The following is a 24,440-nucleotide window of genomic DNA, read 5'->3' on the forward strand; positions in this document are numbered from 1 at the left end:
TTATGAATGAATTGTAGGGAGTTAGTAATTTAGCCCCTTTATTTTCTTAAATTTTTTGAGATGATAAACTGAAATAATTAAGTAATCCCTTTCTTCTTAACATATGCATTTGTTTTGTTATTTGCTCAAGCTGGGACAGAGACAGCAACAAAAAAAGCTGGCAATGATTTTTAACTATTTCTTCTGCACTCTCTCTTATAAAAAAAAGTTTTGGCAGGAGTTGCAGCTTGAATAATTATTATACAGCATTACTTACAGTATATTGGCACTACATATAGGAATAATAGATGGTAGGTTGAATCTGAATAAGTAGATAGATATGCAAAAGCAGTAAAAGTAAAGACCTACTAATTCAGAAATATCTCTTTTGTACTGTACCTATGATGCACAAAAAGAGATAGATAGATAGATAGATAGATAGATAGATAGATAGATAGATAGATAGATAGATAGATAGATATCATTTGCATTTATTCTGTAATATAATAGCAAATAAATAATGTACATCCCAATGGATCCAAAGTGTGCATCTGCAGAATAATGCATGCCATACGTATGCAAAGAAGACGGTGCTGCATTTCATGAGGCTAGTGTTTGCTGCTGTGTAAAAATATGTGGCTATCTTTTTTTTTTTTTCCCCTTTCTTCTCCGTCACAGTATACTGTCAGTGATAAATACAGCTTGAAGAGGGACTCCTGTTTCTGCTCAAATGAAGCTGTTCTAAAGCTGTATGCCTCAGTTAGTCACTGGTAGAGCAAAGAAGCTGTGTTCACATTTTTGTTTTTGCTTTTTCTGTTCTGATTCATGCCAAAGAAGAGCAGTGGTTATCTGCTACACAGCCAGACCTCGCAATGCAAGTTAATTTTACAGAAGCAAACATTGATTCAAACAGAAGCACGGAAGCACTGGATTTAATTATTACAACTTGCACATCAACAATTTCTGCTACAGAGTTGACAGAAGAAGATGAATGGCCATCATTTTACACTTCTTTTAAGGTACACCATTATTGCATCATTACAATTTATATGCAGAAATAAATATGTCACATATGCAGTTGATTGTAATAGCCAAATGTGTACTTTGCCATTGATATCATATATATTGTTTACTAACTATTTTACATACTGTAACTTAAATAAATGACTATCTGTCAGTCATATCCATTCTATTCTACTTAAGGTATATGTTGCTATTTATTTAATAATTTCTTCAGAACCCTATTTTGTCCATGGGTAATAAAGAAAAACACCACCTAATCCTGATATTGGGGGAGATTTACTAAAACCGGTGCACTCAGAATCTGGTGGAACTGTGCACGGTAGGCAATCAGCTTCTAACCTCAACTTGTTCAATTAAACTTTGGAAATAAAACATTGAAACATTTCTTTGCAGAAGTGAGCCTGATTTTGCACACTCCAGCTTTAGTAAATCAGCATCACTGTATATTGAACATTTATTATTATTGTATATCTATAATAATGTACAGGCACACATAGATAGATAGATAGATAGATAGATAGATAGATAGATAGATAGATAGATAGATAGATAGATAGATAGATAGATAGATAGATAGATAGATAAGCAAACATTTTAAAACGAAATACTTACTAAATCATAAATATAAATTAGTAAGTATATAAGTATATAATTCTTGTGTATCTAAAATTACTTAGAGACACACACACACTTTAAGATAGACAGACAGAATAAAAGATAGATAGATAGATAGATAGATAGATAGATAGATAGATAGATAGATAGATAGATAGATAGATAGATAGATAGATAGATAGATAGATATACTGTTAAACTAGCTGCCTATTATCATCAAAACTTTTATCAATTCAACATGCTTTAACTGGTACAATAAGTTGCTGCAGATAACATGGATATGAGATTAAAAGTTACCTAATTTGTTTCTTATTTTTACCTATATTATTTATCATTGATTGATTTTAGCCACTTCTGCATAAACTGTTGATTTCAGTCTATATTTAGAAAATGTTCGAGCCACAAAAGCAAGCCAAGATACAGGTTTTTGTTCAATATGTCAGCTAAATGTGCAACAGGTACTGTGTGATATCTACAGAATTAGAGCAGCTACTTCTGTAGCCTTCCAGTGCTTGCAACGATACCCCACTGATCTTATAAATGACTGATAACTAAAATGGTATATTTTAAAAATAGAAAACTGTATATAAGAAAAATGCATGTATTCAGACTAATTTTGCATACATCAAAAGAATATTGTTAGGAGAAAATACTAAATAGCTATTTGCATTACATGATACACATACAGTATAACATTAAATATATGGCAAATAATACATATCATTGTGCGGTCACATTCGTTTTTTACTGCAACAGACTTTATATGGTGAACATGTGGTTCAGCATTAATTGTTTTTTTTTAGATTTCTATAAGAAATTTAAAATAGCAGATTTTGCTTTTCTTTATCACAGCATGGAGCCACCCACATTTCCACAACTGGCCAAAGTTCGCCAATGTCTACATAACAGTGTATCCATAAGCATTTTATGCTTAAAATGCTCACATGTCTGCCTGCAGTGAAAACCCACAAGAAATGTTTAAATGCAGCCTTAAGCCAAGAGGGGGGCGTTTGGGACTTTAAATGAGGCACAAAATATGTACTTCCATCCCGAGTTCAAGTACATAAGAGAATGTGGGACTTTAAATGAGGCAATTGGCTTGTGGAGGTAAAGTATTTAGTAAACATTTTTTATTCGTAACACTAGTAAAAAAGTATTTTCATATATATATATATATATATATATATATATATATATATATATATATATATATATATATATATATATATATATATGCACACATGGTATAAACACAATGGACACATATATGTCAGCCTGGCAGCACTTAAGAAATGTAAACATTAATGAATGTAATACATGGTATTTCATATTAGCTTAGCATGCAGCCTTAAGGACACATCAGTACTTTTTATGTCTACAAATCCTCATTCCACAGTTAAAAATGTACTCACCATGGACAAATCGCAAACACCTTTGATTTGTTTTGGTTTATTACATCTTCTGTTAAGTACCCACTTCTCAATCGGTTTGCTATGTTGTAACTTTTAAACTAGCATATCTTTACAGAGCTAAAGCAGACATAACTCAAAGGTTGAAGAGCAGAGTTTAAATAGACCCAAACTCAAAAAGTGAAGATTTATTATGTTATAGTGAACAACAAAACATATTAATTATCCCTAAGCAGTGCCCTGAAAATGTTACATTTCCTTTTTAATTCTTCCATAGAATAGTAATTTGAATTCTGGAATGTAAGGACACTCATGTTCCAACAGCTTCATAGCTGTTTACCAATTTTAGGAGACTTGGAGTAAAATTTTGTGATGTAACTATTGTGCAGCTTGCTGGAAAGGAATTTGCATTGCATGGATCTCCCCAATTGTGTTCTAAATTACCAGATCTTTCAACAAATTATCAGATCTTTTGTGACTATAGCTTTCAGAGTTCATGTCCTCTGGTTAAAAGCATACTCTCTCTTAAAAAAATGCTGCTCCAGCCTCCATTCAGTACTGGCTACATGCACAATGGTTTAGAAACTTGCATAAATGATATATCTAAAGGAAAAGATCAGCCAGTCCAAACACTATATTCTTCAGAGATTCCACGACCAAGATTCCAGTCTTTAATAATGTAACTAGTGCTGAGAAAATACTGGAAAAGATTATTTTTTAAGAAAGGTAAATGTTTTAATTCTCTTCCTAAAGAGACTCCATTGCTTGCTAAAAGTATATTTTAAAATGTTATACCTGCAAGAAAACAATCTCCTAGGTTCCTTTGCAGTGCTCAGTGGTTCTTCCATTACATGCTACAGTAGTGACTTAGTAATGATATAATACCACTATAATATGCTATCTTGTTAGACCCAAGTGTTCACCCATGTCGTCAAAAAAGACTGTAGACCACTACAGCCAAGATCATTCCCATGATAGACAAGGAACACTGAATTGACCCACAAATGTTGAAAATGAGTCTCCATGACAACTGTCAGGCCGCGTACACACGCGCGGACTGTTAGCCCAACTTTGTCCGTCAAACAGTTTCGGCAAACAGTCCGCTCAAAATTAGCATGGACGGACATGGCCACACACGACGAACGAACAGTTTGCTGAAACCGTGCGCGATGACGTGAACGGCACGTACGACGGGACGAAAAATACGACATCCTATACACTGCATTATAACTTTCGGCGTGAAAATCCTTTCTGAGCATGCGCGCAACTTTGTTTGACGAACAAGCCTACACACGAGCGGACTGTTCGCTGAAACAAGGTTTCAGCGGACAGTTTTACGGAATTTCCGAAAAACCTTGTTCGTCAAACTGTCCGCTGAAACTGTCCGCTGAAAGCCCACACACGAGCGGACTGTCCGCCCAAACACTGTTCAGCGGACAAAGTTGGGCGAACAGTCCGCCCGTGTGTACGCGGCCTCAGATGTTATGACCATTCACATGAAAAAGTACATCCCATCTGAAGTCCTCCTCCATATTGGATTGCCCTCTAAAGCTCCAAGAATAACTGCAGTTGCGTATTGTAATATGGTTGGAGAAACATAATCACAAATGTTTTTATAGGTGATTTAAAAAAGAAAAAAAAAAGATAGCAGAAAGCAACAATAAAGAATGATCTATTTTTAACAATAGCAATATTATATTGGTTGCCTTCAAAGTCTCAAAAGAGGTCGATTGATATTTAGCATAGATTACAGGAATGGTGACAACCATGCCACTCAGTCATATGTTCTTTTTTCTAGTAAACCCCATGCTTAACTCTGCATTGGACAAAAAAGGGGCTATTGGGCATATCTGAATTTTCTGATGAAAAGCTGCTCAATGCTCAACTTAAAAGGGAAATCTTGGAGAGCCAGGACCCAGCAGGTGACTCTTGGGTTTAATATTTTTGGCCTGACCCATCCACTGTAGAGTGAGTGAACCAAACAAAGTTCAGTTTTCTGGGCGTCCCATGAACTCAGTGGGAATTCTGCAATCCATAAACATAGTGCTTGAACTATATTGATATCTATTGAAGCCAAATCTTGTTTTTTTTCTGGCCTTTTTCAATGACAATTTGCAAAGCTTTTACCATGAGGGATAATGTATCAATGCAAAAAAAAGAAATAGATTTAAGATTGGCTTAAAGGATAACAATAAGAAATAAAAGTAATCCTTTAAAACACATGCAAATTAAATGGCATTTAGAAAAAAAAACTATTGCCACTAAATTTACAGTTAATTGCTAACTTCATTTTGCTTGTAAAAACAACTTAGGGTCCCCCTAAAATCCATACTAGACTTGTATCCAATGGATATTGGATAAGGGATTGAAATAAATTTTGAGTAGACAGCATGAAGGCACATTACATATCACGCAGCTACATTCAGAGGCATAAAATAGTAATTTTTCATGCCAATTTTTGGCATTTTTCATGCCAATGTGCATGAAACCTTATTAGGTCAAAATTTCTATGTGAGAAACCAGCCAGGTATTAATCAAGAAATCAAAAGTCCAGAAATTGGACAATTTTATTAGGCTGCATTTTCAAAGGGAAAGACCAGGCAGATTTTTTTAATTTGCAGATGCAGATGAAGTTCATGCTGCAATTCATGTTCTAAAATAAAGGACCCTAGCCAATATATATTCCAAAATAAACTGTAAGTCTCTTAAAAAAAGGAAACCTAACACACTAAACCAAAATCCTAAAACGAAAAAGTGAACCTCAGCTTGTTTCACCTAACTGAAAGTAAAGAGCTATTCACACTAGAATGCAGTGCAGGAAAGCTGCATTCCGGTGCGATTTCCCATACCACATTACAATCGCACTGCCCTTGTGATCTGCTGTGGGGGTCAGTGCAAAGTTAATGACACTTCAAATGCAGACCACAAACACAGTTCATTTGCCTGCACCAGACTGCGTGGTACAAAAGTACCATGCAATGTGTTTGCCATGTGTTTTAAAATGTAGCGCATGCATTACTTTTGGTTCGGTGAGATTTCAGCCCATTATGAATTAGTATGTGAATCTCACAAGAGCCACACAGAGTTCCTTTGCGACTCACATGCAGTTCCTATTGTAAATAGGCGCTAACCTCTACCAGACCTCCGCCGATATGCATCCTAACTGTGAAGGGGGATAGTGTTGTTATGGCAGCAGCTAGCTGCAATAACCCTGGTACTCTTGTTCGGCCAGCAGTCCAGTTTCCGATAATAGTGGTCTCTGTGGCGGATTCACTTTTATCGGCGGCGGGAGAGGGGTATTTTTGACCCCAGATCTCATATTTAAGAGGTCCTGGCATGCTTTTTTTCTATTACAAGTGATGTTTGCATTCCTTGTAATAGGAATAAAAGTAACAAAGTTTTTTTTTTTTAAAACAGTGTAAAAATAAATAGTTAAATAAATAATAATTTAAAAAAATTTAAACATGCCCCATCCTGCCAAGCTCGCATGCAGAAGTGAACGCATATGTGAGTAGCGCCTGCATTTGAAAACGGTGTTGAAACCACACATGTGAGGTATCGCTGCGATCGGTAGAGCAAGAGCAATAATTTTAGATCTCCTCTCTAACTTAAAACATGCAACCTGTACACATTTTTAAACTTTGCCTATGGAGATTTTTAAGGGTAAAAGTGTGTCGCCATTCCACGAGCAGGCACAATTTTGAAGCGTGACATGTTGGGTATCAATTCACTAGGTGTAACATAACCTTTCACAAACTTAAAAAAATTGGGCTAACTTTGCTGGTGTCTTTTTTCCAAAAAAGTGCGCTTGAAAGACTGCTGCGCAAATACAGTGTGGCAGAAAGTATTGCAATGGCTGCCATTTTATTCTCTAGGGTGTTAGAAAAAAAATATTATGTTTAGGGGCTCGAAGTAATTTTCTAGCAAAAAAAAGGTTTTAAACTTGTAAACTACACATCTCAAAAAGAGGCTCGGTCCTTAAGTGGCTAAAGAACAAATCTGAAAATATAAAAACAAAAACAATAATGCACCAAACAAAAAATAAAGCAGCTAAAAAAGGAAATTAAGTTGTTTCTGGCACACACATTTATATAAAAAAAATGCATAGCCATTCATTCAGAATACCTTTATGTAAATTAATTCCGCATGATTTTCCCTTCTGAACCAATGTTTATTTATTTTTGTTAGTAGTAAAATAGCCATTATTGCCACTAGATGGAGCTGAGGAGCATATGAAATACATACATCTTTGTAACAAGAGACAAAATGTAACAATTCTAGAGAATGCTAGAAGGAATTAGCAAATAAATGTAACCAATAGTTAACCTTTGTGCCTTAAAGGATAAGTTCACTTTTTTAAAAAAATTCCAGCTTCCCTATGCACGAATATGGCATTCATGTACTTTTTTTTGCAAAAATATGAAAGCTTTCCCTAAAATCTACAGACACTTACTTCACTGTCCTCATCCATGTTTCCAAATGTATCTATTGCTTCTTTCTTACTTCTTTACAGACTGTAGCTAATGACACAGGTATATTTAGTGAGAAGGGTGATCACTAATTGATTGCATTTCACTTAAAAACATGCAGCTGGGAATGGGTGAGTGGATGATGCAGGGTGCTAATGAGGTCAGCTGGTCAAATCCTTCCTGTGTCATAACCTAAAATCTGTAAAGAAGTAAGACAGAAGCAATAGATACATTTGTAAGCATGGATGGAGGACAGCAAGGTAAGTGTCTGTAGATTTTATGGGAAGCGTTGATATTTTTGCAAAAACAGTACATGAATGCTCTATTAGTGTATCATGGGGGGGCTGGAATTTAGAAAAAAAAGAGAACAAAGGTGAACTTACTCTTTAACCACATGCCGACCAGGCGCCGCAGTTGTACTGTGGCAGCATGGCTCGGCTGCACGAAACGTTATGATACTTCTGTAAAATAAACGCCCACTAGGGGGTGCCCAGCGGTCTCAATTGCCGCCAGGCTCCCGTGATGGCTCGGGGCACACGGAGAACCGGCAGCTGTGTGTGTAAACACACAGTTTCCAGTTCTCTGAGCAGGGAACTGTCAGATCATCTGTTCATACAGAGTATGGACAGCGATCTGTTAGTTTCCCTGCACAGTCCCATACCCCCTTCAGTTAGAACACAAAATAGAATACACATTAACCCCTCCCCTACCCTCTAGTGTTAACACCTTCACTGCTAGTGACATTTTTACAGTAATCAATGCAATTTTAATCGCACTGATCACTTTATTAATGTCAATGGTCCCAAAAATTTGTCAAAATTGTCCTACGTGACTGCCATAATGTCACAGTCATGATAAAAATCGCTGATCACCGCCATTACTAGTAAAAAAAAAATTGTAAAAATACCATAAATCTATCCCCTATTTTGTAGACGCTATAATTGTTGCGCAAACTAATCAATAAAACCTTTTTGTTATTTTTTTTGCCAAAAATATGTAGAAGAATATGTATCGGCCTAAACTGAGGAAAAAAAATTATATATTTTTGGGGGATATTTATTATAGCAAAAAGTTAAAAATAATGCAATTTTTTTCAAAATTGACGATGTTTTTTTGTTTATAGAGCAAAAAATAAAAAGCGCAGAGGTGATCAAATATCACCAAAAGAAAGCTCTATTTGTGGGAAAAAAAGGACGCTAACTTTGTTTGGGACAGAACATATTACAGCGCACGCATTCAAGAATGACATTTCCAGAAGGCTAGTTAACCACTACAGATCCACGCTATTGCCAAATGACGGCATCAGCGCGGACCTACATTTCCGGGACTACGTCTATTGACGTCGTCCCGGATACGAGCGGCCTGCGCGCCCCCTGAGGGGCGCGCGCGGCGCGCTCTGTGATCGGCGAGTCCGTGAGACTCGCCTGATCACCGATCCGTGCAAGGGGTCGATCCCGACCCCTTATCACGTGATCAGCTGTCAGCCAATGACAGCTGATCATGTGATAGAACGGAGCCGGTAATCGGCTATTATTCCTCCTCGCGCTGACAGCGCGAGGAGAGAAAAAAAAAGCCGATCACCGGCGGCCGTGATCGGGACATCAGTCCCGATCACGGCCAGCAATACAGCTGACCACCTGCCCCCTGCCAGTGCCCACCTGCCCACCGCCGTGCCATCCTGAATAAAAGTAAGTGCCCCCCATCAGTGCCCCCCATCAGTGCCCATAGTGCCCACAGTGCCACCTACAGTGCCACCCACAATGCCACCCACAGTGCCATCCAGCAGTGCCACCAACAGTGCCACCCACAGTGCCCACAATCTGCCTCAAAGGTGCTGCGACCCAGTGCCGCCCATCAGTGCCCAGCAGTGCCGCCCATCAGTGCCCAGCAGTGCCGTCCATCAGTGCCCAGCAGTGCCACCTATCAGAGCCACCTATCAGTGCCACCTATCAGTGCCCATCAGTCCCATCTATCAGTGGTACCTATCAGTGCCCATCCGTGCCACCCATCCGTGCCACTTATCCGTGCCACCCATCCATGCCATCTTATCTGTGCCCATCTTTGCCCATCAGTGCCGCCTTATCTGTGCCCATCAGTGCCGCCTTATCTGTGCCTATTAGTGCCGCCTTAACTATGCCTATCAGTGCCCACCAGTGCAGCCCATCAGTGCCCACCAATGCAGCCCATCAGTGCCCACCAATGCAGCCCATCAGTGCCCACCAATGCAGCCATCAGTGCCGCCTAATCAGCGCACTTCAATGAAGGAGAAAAATGACCCGTTTGCAAAATTTTATAACAAACTATTAAAACATGATTTATTTATTTTTTATTTTTTTGCATCTTTTTTTGTTTGTTTAGCAAAAAATAAAACTCCGAGCTGTAACTAAATACCACCAAAAGAAAGCTCTATTTGTGGGAAAAAAATGATAAAAATTTCATTTGGGTACAGTGTTGTATAACCGCGCAATTGTCATTCAAAGTGCATCAGTGCTGAAAGCTGAAAATTGGTCTGGGACTGAGGCCGCGTACACACGGGCGGACTGTTCGCCCAACCTTGTCCGCTGAACAGTGTTTGGGCGGACAGTCCGCTCGTGTGTGGGCTTTCAGCGGACAGTTTCAGCGGACAGTTTGACGGACAAAGTCTTTCGGAAATTCCGAAAAACTGTCCGCTGAAACTGTGTTTGAGCGAACAGTCCGCCCGTGTGTAGGCTACTTTCAAAATGAGCAAACTGTTCCCGCTCGGAGGAAAGTCTGCTCATTTGGAGCGCGTGTGAAGGTAGGCGGGGCCCGCTACGGAGACGTCGCGGGCTCCGCCGCCTGGAATGGGCTTAAAGGGGAACCCCAACGCCGAAAAAAAATCGGCGTGGGGGTTCCCCCAAAGTCCACAACAGACCCTTGTCCGAGCACGCTACCCGGCCGGCCAGGAAAGGGGGGCGAGCGAGCGCGCCCCCCCTCCTGAGCCGTACCAGGCCGTGTGCCCTCAACATGGGGGGGTGCCTTGGGGAAGGGGGGCCGCGCGCCCCCCCCACCCCAAAGCACCTTGTCCCCATGTTGATGAGGACAAGGGCCTCTTCCCGACAACCCTGGCCGTTGGTTGTCGGGGTCTGCGGGCGGGGGGCTTATCGGAATCCGGGAGCCCCCTTTAAGAAGGGGGCCCCCGGATACCGGCCCCCCCACCCTATGTGAATGAGTATGGGGTACAATGTACCCCTACCCATTCACCTGTGAAATAAAGTACAAAAAAAAACACAACACAGAGAAAAAATATTTTATTGCACAGCTCCGGGGGTCTTCCGTCTTCGGGGGTCTTCTCGCCGGACTCCTCTGCTATCTTTGTGTAGCTCTTTTACTAGCGGAGGAGCCCAGCTTTCTTCCTCCCCGCCGCCGGCCTCTTCTCCCGACTTCGGGGGTCTTGTCCCCCTCTTCGGTTCTTCTGCCGGGCCACCGCGCCTTCTTGTAGCTCTTTTACAGGCGGCGGCCCGGTCTTCTGTCGCCGCTGCCTTCCGTTCTTCTGTCGCCGCCTTCGGTTCTTCTGCCGGGCCACCGCGCCTTCTTGTAGCTCTTTTACAGGCGGTGGCCCGGTCTTCTGTCGCCGCTGTCGCCGTCGCCGCCTTCCGTTCTTCTTCTTCTTCTTGTTCTTCTTCTTCCCAAGGAGATGTTGACACGTCGCTCTCTCCGGCCGGAATGCCAGAGCCGCGCTGTGCGGTCACTTATATAGTGACAATGGGGCGGTGTCACATGGTATATGTCACATGGGTTGGTCACATGGGTTGATGTCACATGGGGACTATGACATCGTAAGGGGGCGGGGTCACCATGTGACCAACCCATGTGACATATACCATGTGACACCGCCCCATTGTCACTATATAAGTGACCGCACAGCGCGGCTCTGGCATTCCGGCCGGAGAGAGCGACGTGTCAACATCTCCTGGGGAAGAAGAAGAAGAACAAGAAGAAGAAGAAGAACGGAAGGCGGCGACGGCGACAGCGACAGCGGCGACAGAAGACCGGGCCACCGCCTGTAAAAGAGCTACAAGAAGGCGCGGTGGCCCGGCAGAAGAACCGAAGGCGGCGACAGAAGAACGGAAGGCAGCGGCGACAGAAGACCGGGCCACCGCCTGTAAAAGAGCTACAAGAAGGCGCGGTGGCCCGGCAGAAGAACCGAAGAGGGGGACAAGACCCCCGAAGTCGGGAGAAGAGGCCGGCGGCGGGGAGGAAGAAAGCCGGGCTCCTCCGCTAGTAAAAGAGCTACACGAAGATAGCGGAGGAGTCCGGCGAGAAGACCCCCGAAGACGGAAGACCCCCGGAGCTGTGCAATAAAATATTTTTTCTCTGTGTTGTGTTTTTTTTTGTACTTTATTTCACAGGTGAATGGGTAGGGGTACATTGTACCCCATACTCATTCACATAGGGTGGGGGGCCGGTATCCGGGGGCCCCCTTCTTAAAGGGGGCTCCCGGATTCCGATAAGCCCCCCGCCCGCAGACCCCGACAACCAACGGCCAGGGTTGTCGGGAAGAGGCCCTTGTCCTCATCAACATGGGGACAAGGTGCTTTGGGGTGGGGGGGCCGCGCGCCCCCCCCTTCCCCAAGGCACCCCCCATGTTGAGGGCACGCGGCCTGGTACGGCTCAGGAGGGGGGGCGCGCTCGCTCGCCCCCCTTTCCTGGCCGGCCGGGTAGCGTGCTCGGACAAGGGTCTGTTGTGGACTTTGGGGGAACCCCCACGCCGATTTTTTTCGGCGTTGGGGTTCCCCTTTAAGTCCATTCCAGGCGGCGGAGCTCGCGACGTCTCCTTCGCGGGCCCCGCCTACCTGTACACGCGCTCGAAATGGGCGGATTTGCCTCCGCCTTACGTGGGCGAGTCCGTTCATTTCAAAAGTTGAGCGAACTGTTTGGCAAACAGTTCGCTGAAACAGTCCGCTCAAAAAGTGCAGTGTGTGGCCATGTCCGTCCATGCTAATTTTGAGCGGACTGTTTGCCGAAACTGTTTGACAAACAAAGTTGGGCGAACAGTCCGCCCGTGTGTACGCGGCCTGAGGGGGGTTTAAGTGCCCAGTAAGCAAGTGGTTAAAAACACCTGAACATATTAAAAAAATACGGGGGTTTGGTCACACTATATGGTTATATAGTGCTAAGCCCACTTACTGCGTCAAAGTACTCCAAATTATTGGGTCCTACCCTAGTAATACTAAAAATAAATAAAATACCACGCTATAAAAAACTTTAGAAAAGAAGAACAAGCTGCAGCAAAACACCATTAAATATCAACATGGATAACAAACATAAAAAATAAAAATATTGCTGCGCTAACAATACGTGTTGTGAACACACCCAAATGAGCTTAATTATAGTGATACATATAGTGATACATAAACCTATATAAAACATGTGAATAATTCATAAGCTGTATGAACTTTCATATATCTTTGTGAATAGTCCATGAACTGCATAAACGACCAAAAATAAATTAATCCTATATTAGTCCAAAAATAGAATAAATAGTGACAAAAATTTAAAGGGATTGTAAAGTGAATTATTTATTTTTTTTAAATAACAAACATGTTATACTTACCTCCACTGTGCAGCTCGTTTTGCACAGAGTGGCCCCGAACCTCCTCTTCTGGGGTCCCTCGGCGTCTGTCTCTGCTTCCTCCCACAGGTGCTTCTCACATTCATGCGAGCTCCCTGTATCACACGGCCCCGCCGCCCGGCGCTCCGCGTCGGTGGATATGATTGACAGCAGCACGAGCCAATGGCTGTGCTGCTTTCCATCCATCCACTCCAGCCAATCAGTGGCCAGGCTGAACAGTGGAAAGGACGTCGGGGGACGAGCGCGGGACTTTCGAGGGGTCGGGTAAGTAAAACGGGGGGACTGGGGGGCGCAGGCACTGTCAGATGTTTTTTCACCTTAATGCATAGAATGCATTAAGGTGAAAAAACATTTACCTTTACAACCCCTTTAAATATGAAAAACCAAAAATGAAAAATAAAAAATAAACTCTCAATCCATTTATCAGATCAGATGTTTATCCCAAATCTTGAGAAACAGCTTTTTCTGGTATCTCTAATGAGTGTGGGTCCTTACTGGAGCCGATGGACTCCCTCACGAGCAGAGTCAACAGCGTAGATGGAGATACCCTCTCCGGGGGTGGACAGATCCTCCGTGTCCGCACTTTCCTCCAAAACAAACCAGGAACTCACTCGTAGGACGTCCCTATCCTCAGATAACTCCGGATAACCCAGAGGTCTGCCGATGGTCTCGGAAAAACATGGCCGATTCACATCCACCGTCACTGGCGTTGCGGAGAAGATGGACAGGCAACCCGGCCAATCCCTGCCGTAGTATCGCGTCTCCTCACTATTAGGCGGAGAAATCTTAACCGCTGGGACACAGAGAGACTTTACAGCCTATTGATCTGTCGGGAAAAAAAAAACACTCGGGCTGTTGTGTATGGTAGTCTGCACTCAGGGCTCCCTCAGCTACTGGGCAGACCCTGACAACCAACGGCCAGGTTTGTCAGGAAGAGGCCCTTGTCCTCATCAACATGGGGACAAGGTGCTTTGGGGTGGGGGGCCACAGAGCGCCCCCCTTCCCCAAAGCACCCACCCCCCATGTTGAGGGGTTGAGGGTGTGTGGCCTGTTACAGTTCAGTAGGGGGGGGTGCTTGCTCGTCCCCGCCCCCTTTCCTGACCGGCTGGGCTGCGTGCTCGGATAAGGGTCTGGTATGGACTTTGGGGGGACCCCCACACCGTTTTTCGGCATAGGGGTTACCCTTAAAACCCATACCAGGTGACGGGGCTCGCAAGGTGTCAATCTCGCTGATGGAAGCGGCGAGATTGACTTCCTTCTCTAGTCCCGTCGTACCTGAAGTCACGTTCAAAATTAATGGACTTTATTCCGTTCGTGTGTGGTCTTGTGGGTGCAAGTCTGCTCACTCAGAAAGTCCGGCGGACCTCCGTTGCAAAGTCCGGCGGATAGTCCAATTGTGTGTACGCGGCATGACTGCTTTGGAATTTTCCAAAACATTGCCTGTCTCTGTGGATTAAGATAGTAGTTTCAGGAATAAGCAACTATCTCTCCTTGCAAACGGAGGGGGGGGGGGGGGGGGGGGGCTGTCAAACAAACACCAAAGGATCTTTACCTGCTGCCACAGTGAATAATATTCTACAACCATTAAAGGGTGGTGTCTTGGTGTTATACAACTCAAATCTATAAAAAGCAAAATTTTGAAAAAATTCACAGGGGGTGCAAATGCCAGTGCATTAGCTGAGATTTATTTAAAAAAAACTTGGAGCTCTAAGGAAGGAGATGCATCCCCAAAACACGTCAGCTTGCCAACATTGCCACAATCTGGTCACTTTTTGCCGCACTGATGGTCATTGGAGTGTGTTGTCATGCATGTTACATCTGTCATTTGTGAGCATTCATTTGTTTTTTTGTTTTTCTTGTTAATAAATCTCGGGTAATGCACTAGGTGTTTGCACCCCCTATGTGTGTTTTTTTTGCAGTGTATGCTTAGATTCTATAAGTGTACCTATTGTGCTATGGTGTGCTCAAATTAATTTAATTTAAATTAAGTTTTGACTGCTGCAAGAAAAAAGGTGTGTACTTTAAAAATTGGTTTAGTAAATTCCTGCCTGTCTGTGCGCAGTAAAATATATAGAATCATAAAAAAATAGTCTACAACAGGGAAATGCAATTAGCGGACCTCCAGCTGTTACAAAACTACAAGTCCAATCATGCCTCTGCCTCTGGGTGTAATGCTTGTGGCTGTCAGAGTCTTGCTATGCCTCATGGGACTTGTAGTTCTGCAACAGCTAGAGGTCCGCTAATTGCATGTTCCTGGTCTACAATATCTAACTTTAGAGATGGCCTTGCGGTTCGCCCGGCGTCGGTTCGTGGCAAACTTTGCTTGTTCGCGATTCTGGCGCTGTTCGTGGCAGAGATATTTGTTTACATTGTGAAGAATTTTAACCCATGTTACATCCATCATGGGGTACAGGACAGCCAATTGAGACATTGAGCACATGGACATACCCCTTACCTTTTAAATAGACCTGATCTGGCGGCCATTTTACATTCTGTCTTTTGTCAGTGTAGGGAAAGGACGCTGTGTGGAGCAGGGACAGTCAGTCTGTAATCACTAGCTATTACTATTAGGTCCACAAACGTCCTTTTAAGGACTGGTATAGGTGTACAGTATATAGGGTTGTAATACGCTTATAATATACTTTCTTTCAAACATAGAAAGCATATTATAGTGCACTGCAGTGCTGAACGATTCTGCAGCTGTCTTTTCTCAGTGTAGGGACAGTTTGGTGTTTGGAGCAGGGACAGTCTGTAATCACTAGCTATTACTATTAGGTCCACAAAAGTCCTTTCAAGGACTGGTAAAGGTGTACAGTATATAGGGTTGTAATACACTTATAATATACTTTCTTTCAAATATAGAAAGCATATTATAGTGCACTGCAGTGCTGACCAATTCTGCAGCTGTCTTTTCTTAGTGTAGGGACAGTTTGGTGTTTGGAGCAGGGACAGTCTGTCTGTAATCACTAGCTAGCTATTATTAGGTCCACAAAAGTCATTTTAAGGACTGATATAAGTGTACAGTATATAGGGTTGAAATACACTTATAATATACTTTCTTTCAAATATAGAAAGCATATTATAGTGTACTGCAGTGCTGACTGATTCTGCAGCTGTCGTTTCTCAGTATAGGCACAGTTTGATGTTTGGAGCAGGGACAGTCTGTAATTCACTAGCTACTAGCTAGCTACTATTAGGTCCACAAACGTCCTTTTAAGTACAGGACAGCCAATTGAGACATTGAGCACATGGACATACCCCCTACCTTTTAAATAGACCTGATCTGGCGGCCATTTTACATTCTGTCTTTTGTCAGTGTAGGGAAAGGACGCTGTGTGGAGCAGGGACAGTCAGTCTGTAATCACTAGCTATTACTATTAGGTCCACAAACGTCCTTTTAAGGACTGGTATATGTGTACAGTATATAGGGTTGTAATACATGTATAATATACTTTCTTTCAAATATAGAAAGCATATTATAGTGCACTGCAGTGCTGACCGATTCTGCAGCTGTCTTTTCTCAGTGTAGGGATAGAGTTTGCTGTTTGAAGCAGGGACAGTCTGTAATTCACTAGCTACTAGCTAGCTACTATTAGGTCCACAAATGTCCTTTTAAGGACTGGTATAGGTGTACTATTTGGTGTGCAGTATATAGGGGTGTAATACACGTATAAAATACTTTCAAATATAGAAAGCATAGTATAGTGCATTTCCACTGTACAGCATTGTGACTGCTCAGCGGTTCTGCAGCGATACTACAAAGAGTGACAAATGCAATTAGAAAAAAGTATTATAACTGGTGTGATACCAGTGGCCCCCCCCAAAACGACAGATTGAAGTGGGGTGTTATATACCTTCTTCCACATATACTGCACATCTCTAGAGACTTTTGTCACAGAATGACAAGCAGAGGAAGAGGCAGGCTCTTCCGCAGGGGTGGTAGGGGTAGGGCAGGAGCAACAGGCTTGAGCCAAAGTGGCAAATTGCAGAAGGTGCATGCGATTATGTCAAAGAATGCACCAGACTTGGTTGAGTGGCTCACTCAGCCTTACTCTTCTGCACCCTCCTCATCCTCTCGATCTGCACCCTCTTCACTCTCTGCTGTGTGCACCCCCAAAGACACTACCACCAACACCACCACCACCACCATATACCCTCCGCTTGAGTCACAGGAATTATTTTCCGATCCATCACAAGACATTCCGATGCGCAGCCATTCGTGGCATTGGATCAGGAAGAGGAGGTAGCAACAACCGCCATTCAGCAGTCTGACGACAGTACCCAGATCAGCTCAAGGAGGTCGGTCCCCGGTGTTGCTGCCTACTCCGAGATCTCTAATTATAGCGGTGGGGAAGGTGACGTTAATGATGGCGTGTCTAGGGATGAGGAGGGGAGTTCAGAGGGAGATATGGACCAGCAGATAGGGAGGAGAAGCAGGCAGAACTTACATTGCACAGGGGGGGACAAACCAGACTGCTAATGTATCAGTAGCGAGGCATTAACCATGTACGGTCACATCTGGTGCTCCCTGAACACCAGCACATGGCTCTGCAGTGTGGGCTTTTTTTAACGTGTCCACAGCTGACAATAGTGTTGCCATCTGCAGCCTTTGCAGTCAACGCATAAGTGGCGGTAAGCCCAACACTCACCTAGGGACGACCGCCTTAAGAAGGCACATGAGCTGCCATCACCAAGCCAAGTGGGAGCAATGGAACCCACAAAGTTACACTCCAGGCTCTCACCATCCAGCCTCTTCTACTTCTCCTTCTCCTCTCTCCTCAGAATTGTCCTCCACTCCACCTTCCATCATGCTGTCCTCGCTTTTTTCTGGAAAAAGGCAGGCTTCCGTGGGCCAAATGTTCAAGCGTAAAAAAATGATGACACCGGATAACCCTCTTGCCCAACGGTTGATGGCTGGCTTGTCAGAACTAATAGCCCACCAATTATTGCCATATAAACTGGTGGACTGAAAATTTGTGGCCATTGGAACACCACAATGGAAGGTCCCAGGAAGGAAGTATTTCTCACAGAAGGGCATCCCAGAGCTATATGGCCATGTTCAGCGGCAAGTGAATGTATCTCTGGCACACAGTGTCGGTGCCAAGATACATCTGACCACAGACACGTGGTCTAGCAAACACGGGGAGGGAAGGTATATGACTTTTACTGCCCACTGGGTGAGCCATCTGACGGCTGTCAAGCATGTAACCTGTGACACCCGTGTAGATTTGGTTTTACTGCCACGGATTGCATGCAGGCCTGCCTCTTCTTCTCCTCCTCCTACTCCATCCTCCCTCTCCTCCTCGGCTGACTCCTCCTTTTCCGCTGCTAGCCTCTCTTCCGCTGCTCCACCCAAGATCCCCAGAACCTATTTGACATGCCAGGTGAGACGTTGCCATGCTGTACTGCGTCTGTTGTGCCTGGAAGCCAAGAGCCACACTGGCCCTGCACTCCTTGCAGCTTTGCATTCACAGGCAGATGGTGTGGTGTCAGTTCTCTCTATCACGGTGCTGGTGTGGTGTCAGTGCTCTCTATCTCGGTGCTGGTGTCAGTGCTCTCTATCACGGTGCTGGTGTCAGTGCTCTCTATCACGGTGCTGGTGTCAGTGCTCTCTATCACGGTGCTGGTGTCAGTGCTCTCTATCACGGTGCTGGTGTCAGTGCTCTCTATCTCGGTGCTGGTGTCAGTGCTCTCTATCATGGTGCTGGTGTCAGTGCTCTATATCTCGGTGCTGGCGTCAGTGCTCTCGATCCTGGTGCTGGTGTCAGTGCTCTCTATCACGGTGCTGGTGTCAGTGCTCTCTATCTCGTTGCTGGTGTCAGTGCTCAGTCTCTATCGTGGTGCTGGTGTCAGTGTTCTATCTCAGTGCTGGTGTCAGTGAGGGAGATAGCAGCAGAGAAGCCAATCAGCAGGCAGTGCCAGCATCATGGCTGAGGATCAGCACTGGACTGGCACCTCTGGACCACCGCAGTGGAGCCCTGCATAGGTGGGGGCTGGGCAGAGGGAGGGGTCAGGGGCTCAAGCACAGGTTGGCACACTGGGAAACTGGCACAGGACTGCGCTGCCCTGACTGTGGCACCGATCATCTCCTGCACCCCCTTCATAGCCTGGCCTGACCTTGCCTCTCCTCCATGGCCTTCATGCGCTCCTGAATTGACAAAATTTCACAGATAAAAAAAGAATGCTTGTCGTTGTTGATCCCAGATTCACTTAATACTTCTGGTATGTCAGTGTCCATGTTGTGGGACTATGTGTGCACAGCTAGTAAGTATTTTGTGGCTGAAAATATGACCTGGAGGTTTTTAAGGTTCGCCTGCCATTAAAGTCAATGGGGTCCGCCGCGAACCGCAAGGTTCGTGAACATAGGCACGTTTGCGGATCGTGTTCGCGAAACGTCCCATCAGAAGTTTGTCTATCACTATTCACCTTTATACTTTACCTCTTGATCAGTTCCTAACCATCAGACTTTTGCAACCACTGTTTGATGATTACAACTGCTGCTTTATGCCTCTCATGAGTCATTTGAATGGATCTTTTGTGAAATTTATAATGCATAAAAATGCGTTTCAAACGCAAAAAATCATGGCTCTACAACTGTCATTTCAGACTTAACCAGCTTTCCTAGATGTATTCCTTTTTCATGATAACATGTTTTGAGTAAGATACATTTCCTTGTTCAATATTTTTATTGAAATTTGTATAAGAGAAGATAAAGTATAACAATTATTGTAACATGGGATACACATATGAACAGTAGAATCATATCTATATATTCACTACTATAACTAACCTCACAGTAGAGGTGGAATCAAAGATAATAGATATAATATGAATTAGTTATAAATGTGAGGACCTAAATAGAGGTCAAAAGATATATATGAGAGATATAAAGCATGCCTCAAGACCACCTTTCCACCTCCTATGGGCTCAAGCTGTGGATGGGTGGGGCATGGTTATTTGAAATTAAAAATGTTGATGCAAACAATAATTGGGCCATTCAATATATCTGAGAGGAAAAGATAGAGAAAATAAAAATAAAAAAAGAGAAAGGAGTAACTCTCCTTACACATTGTTAATGGTATATAACTTATTTAAAGAGTAAAAAAAATGTAATAATCTAACACTCATAAAAGCATCACTCATTATTAATGAGATATGAGTCATTAAGTAACATGTTAAGGTAACCCAAAATTGTCATTTGCATAGTAAATAAGAAAAGAAAAATAAGTAGAGTAAGAAGAGTATAGAATATAAGAACTATACAGGCAATACAACATTAGCGTTGAATATCAAATAAGGATTACACAGGTTTGCCCTACATATTGAAGAAATCCTAGTAAGTCATATAGTAAGACAAGAAAAGAAGAGAAGAAAGGAAAGAATCTCTCAAAGTGGTGACCCGGCTCTCGACACGGATAAGTAATAATACATTAATACAACAAGAATTCTAATAGGGTAACATCAATGACTGGTCAAAATCAGAAGAAAAGAAGTGCTTAACCGATTCCTGACCAGCGCACGACGATGTACGTCGGCAGAATGGCACAGACAGGCAAATGGGCGTACAGGTACATCCCTTTCAAATTGTCACCATGCCATCGCGTGCGCGTCAGCGGCGGTACATGTGCATGCCAGTCAGGACCCCCGTAAGTCCGACCACGGGTCCCACAAACTTGATCGCTGTGATCGTCTCACGGTGAGGAAGAATGGGGAGATGCCAATGTAAACAGCATCTCCCCATTCTGCCTAGCAACAAGTGACACTGATCTCTGCTCCCTGTGATTGGAGCAGAGATCAGTGATCTGTAAATCACAGCCACGCCCCCCAAAGTTAGAAACACATCCCTAGGACACATTTAACCCCTACACTGCCACCTCCTGGTTAACCTCTTCACTGCCAGTGTCATTTACACAGGAATCAGTGCATTTGTATAGCACTGATTGCTGTATAAATGACAATGGTCCCAAAAATGTGTCAAAAATGTCCAATGTGTCTGCCATAATGTTGCAGTCACAATAAAAATTGCCGATTGCTGCCATTACTAGTAAAAAAAAAAATATTAATAAAAATGCCATAAAACTAACCCTCGATTTTGTAAACGCTATAACTTTTGTGCAAACCAATCAATAATTGCTTATTGTGATTTTTTTACCAAAAATACGTAGAAGAATACATATCAGCCTAAACTGAGGAAAAAAACATTTTTATATATATTTTTGGGGGATATTTATTATAGCAAAAAGTAAAAAATAATGCTTTTTTTTCAAAATTGTGGCTCTTTTTTTTGTTTATAGCGCAAAACATAAAAACTGCAGAGGTGATCAAATACTACCAAAAGAAAGCTCTATTTGTGGGAAAAAAGGACGTCAATTTTGTTTGGGAGCCACATTGCACGACCGCACAACTGTCAGTTAAAGCGACGCAGTACCAAATCGCAAAAAGCACTCTGTTTTTAAGCCAGCAAAATGGTCCAGGGCTTAAGTGGTTAACCCATGGCTGCCAAATCATATGCAATTTATTAATACTATTGTCTTCAATAGCTATCAGTTTAGCGAATATGAGGGCCTTGTTCATTCTATGTTTGGCTTCCGTCACAATCAGTGTATTGGTCTTCCGTGCCTTGGCTATGGTTTGTTTGGCAGCGGTAGGGAGGAGCCAAACACCCCCAGTTCGGTCTTCACCAGAATTTTTCGAACGGACCGAAAATTCGTATCAACTTTAGAACCCTGTTGAAGTCTATGGGACTTGAACGTTTGAAATTGTGCTAATTTTAATGGCTAATATGCAAGATATTGTCCTAAAAAGGGTTTTGGGACCCGGCTCCTGTCCCAGATGACATGGATGAATGCCAATTTTTTTTTTTAAAACTGCTGTTTTTTCAGGAGCACTGATTTAATGACGATGAAAGTGGAAAAAAAACGTGAAATATTCCTTTAAATATCGTGCCTGGGGGGTGTCTACAGTATGCCTGTGAAGTGGCATGTGTTTCCCCGTGTTTAGAACAGTCCCTGCACAAAATGACATTTAACGGAAAAAGAAGTAATTTAAAACTACTTGCGGTTTTAATGTAATGTCTGGTTCCAGCAATACAGATGAAAATCATTGAGAAAAAAATGGCATGGGTAGCCCCCCCCCCTTGCCCATTACCAGCCCCTTTGGGTCTTGTATGGATATTAAGGGGAACCCCGTACCCAAATTAAAAAAAGGAAAGGCTGGGGCCCCCAGGCCCTATATACTCAGAACAGCAGTATACAGGCGGTTTCAAATTGGCAATAAAATAGAAACTACGATTGCAGAGTCCACACTGATAATAAGTCTCAATAAAATTGCAGCAGCGCTATATCTTTTTTTAGCACATATGTGTTCATATAATGTGATCAAAGATGCAGAATAGAAGAAAAAGTCTCTTGTGACCCACCGGAAGTGACGCCTGCGCCTCACGAGACGATCCAGCATACCAGATGAGAAGGGATACTTCCTGTGTTTCTACACGGACGGATAGTCCTAGTGTTCCGGCGGACGATTCGATATACAGGAACAGTGCACTTTCTAATTACATGCTCTATGTTATATTTATTTGGTACGCATATTTTAAAAAGGGTTATTGGGCTATACAAATAAAATAATTTAAAACGGAATCACACTATGTGGACATTATTGTTTTTCATATATTTCTCGGAGCCCTGATGATACTAATCCTGACATCTAGTGGATGGTGGTGGAATTCTGGAGTGTGATGTGTCAAAGCTTGTGTTTTCAAGGTGCATTTACTCATTTGGTCTGGGGAGTGTATCCCCAAAAGGGGATTTATTTACCACACACGGTGAATCGTGGTGGAAGCTGCATAAATCACAAGAGACTTTTTCTTCTATTCTGCATCTTTGATCACATTATATGAACACATATGTGCTAAAAAAGATATAGCGCTGCTGCAATTTTATCGAGACTTATTATCAGTGTGGACTCTGCAATCGTAGTTTCTATTTTATTGCCAATTTGAAATCTTGCAGCTGCTGTAATCTTTCATTTTTAAGGTCCATAAAGCGTGGAGGGGTGTATAGAAAGGGCGGTGATTGTTTATATCCTAATTGTAGTATACAGGCAGTGCAAACAAAACAGGGCCTGTGTATGTTTGTTATATTAAGTAGAATCTGTTTGTAAGCCCTCAAAGTGACTCTTGGTAGGCGCTGGAGCCCTGCTGTGAACGATTATATCAAGAATTGTAATTACATGCCATTGTTGAACAGTGGTAGAAAAATTGGGCCTTTGGTGGTTGTGTTGCTGGTGCCACAACACTATAAGTCCTCACAGTTACTCTCGGTGGGCACAGAAATGGCCCTGCTATGAAATATTATATCAAAAATTGTAATTACATGCCTCTGTTAAACAGGGGCTGAAAAATTGGGCCTTAGGCACTGGTGCTGGTGCCACAACACTGCAACCTCTCCTAGATACTCTAGTTGGAGTGCAGGAATGAGCCCTGCTGCAAAGCATTGCATAAAAAAAATTGTAATTACACATCCCCTGTTAAACAGGGGCTGAAAAATTGGGCCTTAGCCACTGGTGGCTTTACCCAGAACCAAAAATGTTCTTTCAAACTATCAGCAGGATCATTGAGGAGGAAGAGGATAGTCAGTCAACAGGACAGTCACTCAGCATCAGCATAGGCAGTCTTGAAGGGATGTGATATTTCAAAAAAAATTATTCAGTTACATCAGCTTCAGGTGCTTGGTAGCTGGTGGTGATCCAAGACTGATAAATCTTTATGAAGGTTAATCGATCAACCAAGTCGGTGGACAGGCTCACCCTGTGATCGGTTACAAAGCCACCAGCAGCACTGAAGGTGCATTCCGAAAGAACGCTGGATGCAGGACAGGCCAGTAGCTCAATTGCATACTGTGCAAGCTCTGGCCAGTGATCCATCCTCAAGACCCAGTAAGCCAGAGGATTTTCAGTGGGAAAGGTGTCCAAGTCTGACCTTGCCCCTAGGTATTCCTGCACCATGTAAATCAGACGCTTTTGCTGGTTGCTGGAACTGATCATACCTTGGGCCTGCGGACTAAAAAATTGTCTGAATGCATCGGTCAGACGGCCACCTTCTCCACCGCTCCTTTTGTGACTGACCAAAGCCTCAGCAACACGTTGTCCAGGACCAGGAGTTTGTAATATCCCAGTCTCTGGGAAAGCGTTGCACAGACCTTTCTGCAAGGCCTCCCAGAGATGTCTCATCCTCTGCTCCCTCTGCGACGGCAAGATAAGGCCTGCAACCTTACCCTTGTACCGTGGATCAAGGAGAGTGGCCAGCCAGTAATGGTCCCTCTCCTTGATCCGAAGAATACGAGGATCCTTCCG

The 24,440-nt window shown here is 43.2% G+C and overlaps 1 protein-coding gene across 1 annotated transcript in view; it reads left to right on the top strand.

The window, feature by feature from the left end:
* The first annotated feature begins 678 nt into the window (after window positions 1–678).
* The window catches only part of NPSR1 (neuropeptide S receptor 1), a 658,045-nt gene continuing 634,283 nt past the window's right edge, over window positions 679–24,440 (top strand). The window contains exon 1 of the mRNA XM_077493935.1: window positions 679–998. Within this exon, the coding sequence (XP_077350061.1) occupies window positions 852–998 (147 nt within the window). The 5' untranslated portion in view covers window positions 679–851. The remainder of the gene's footprint in view (window positions 999–24,440) is intronic.

The sequence above is a fragment of the Lithobates pipiens genome, unplaced genomic scaffold (assembly GCF_037356315.1).
Source record: "Lithobates pipiens isolate NorthernLeopardFrog02 unplaced genomic scaffold, aLitPip1_a1.2 Scaffold_19, whole genome shotgun sequence".
NCBI lineage: Eukaryota > Metazoa > Chordata > Amphibia > Anura > Ranidae > Lithobates > Lithobates pipiens.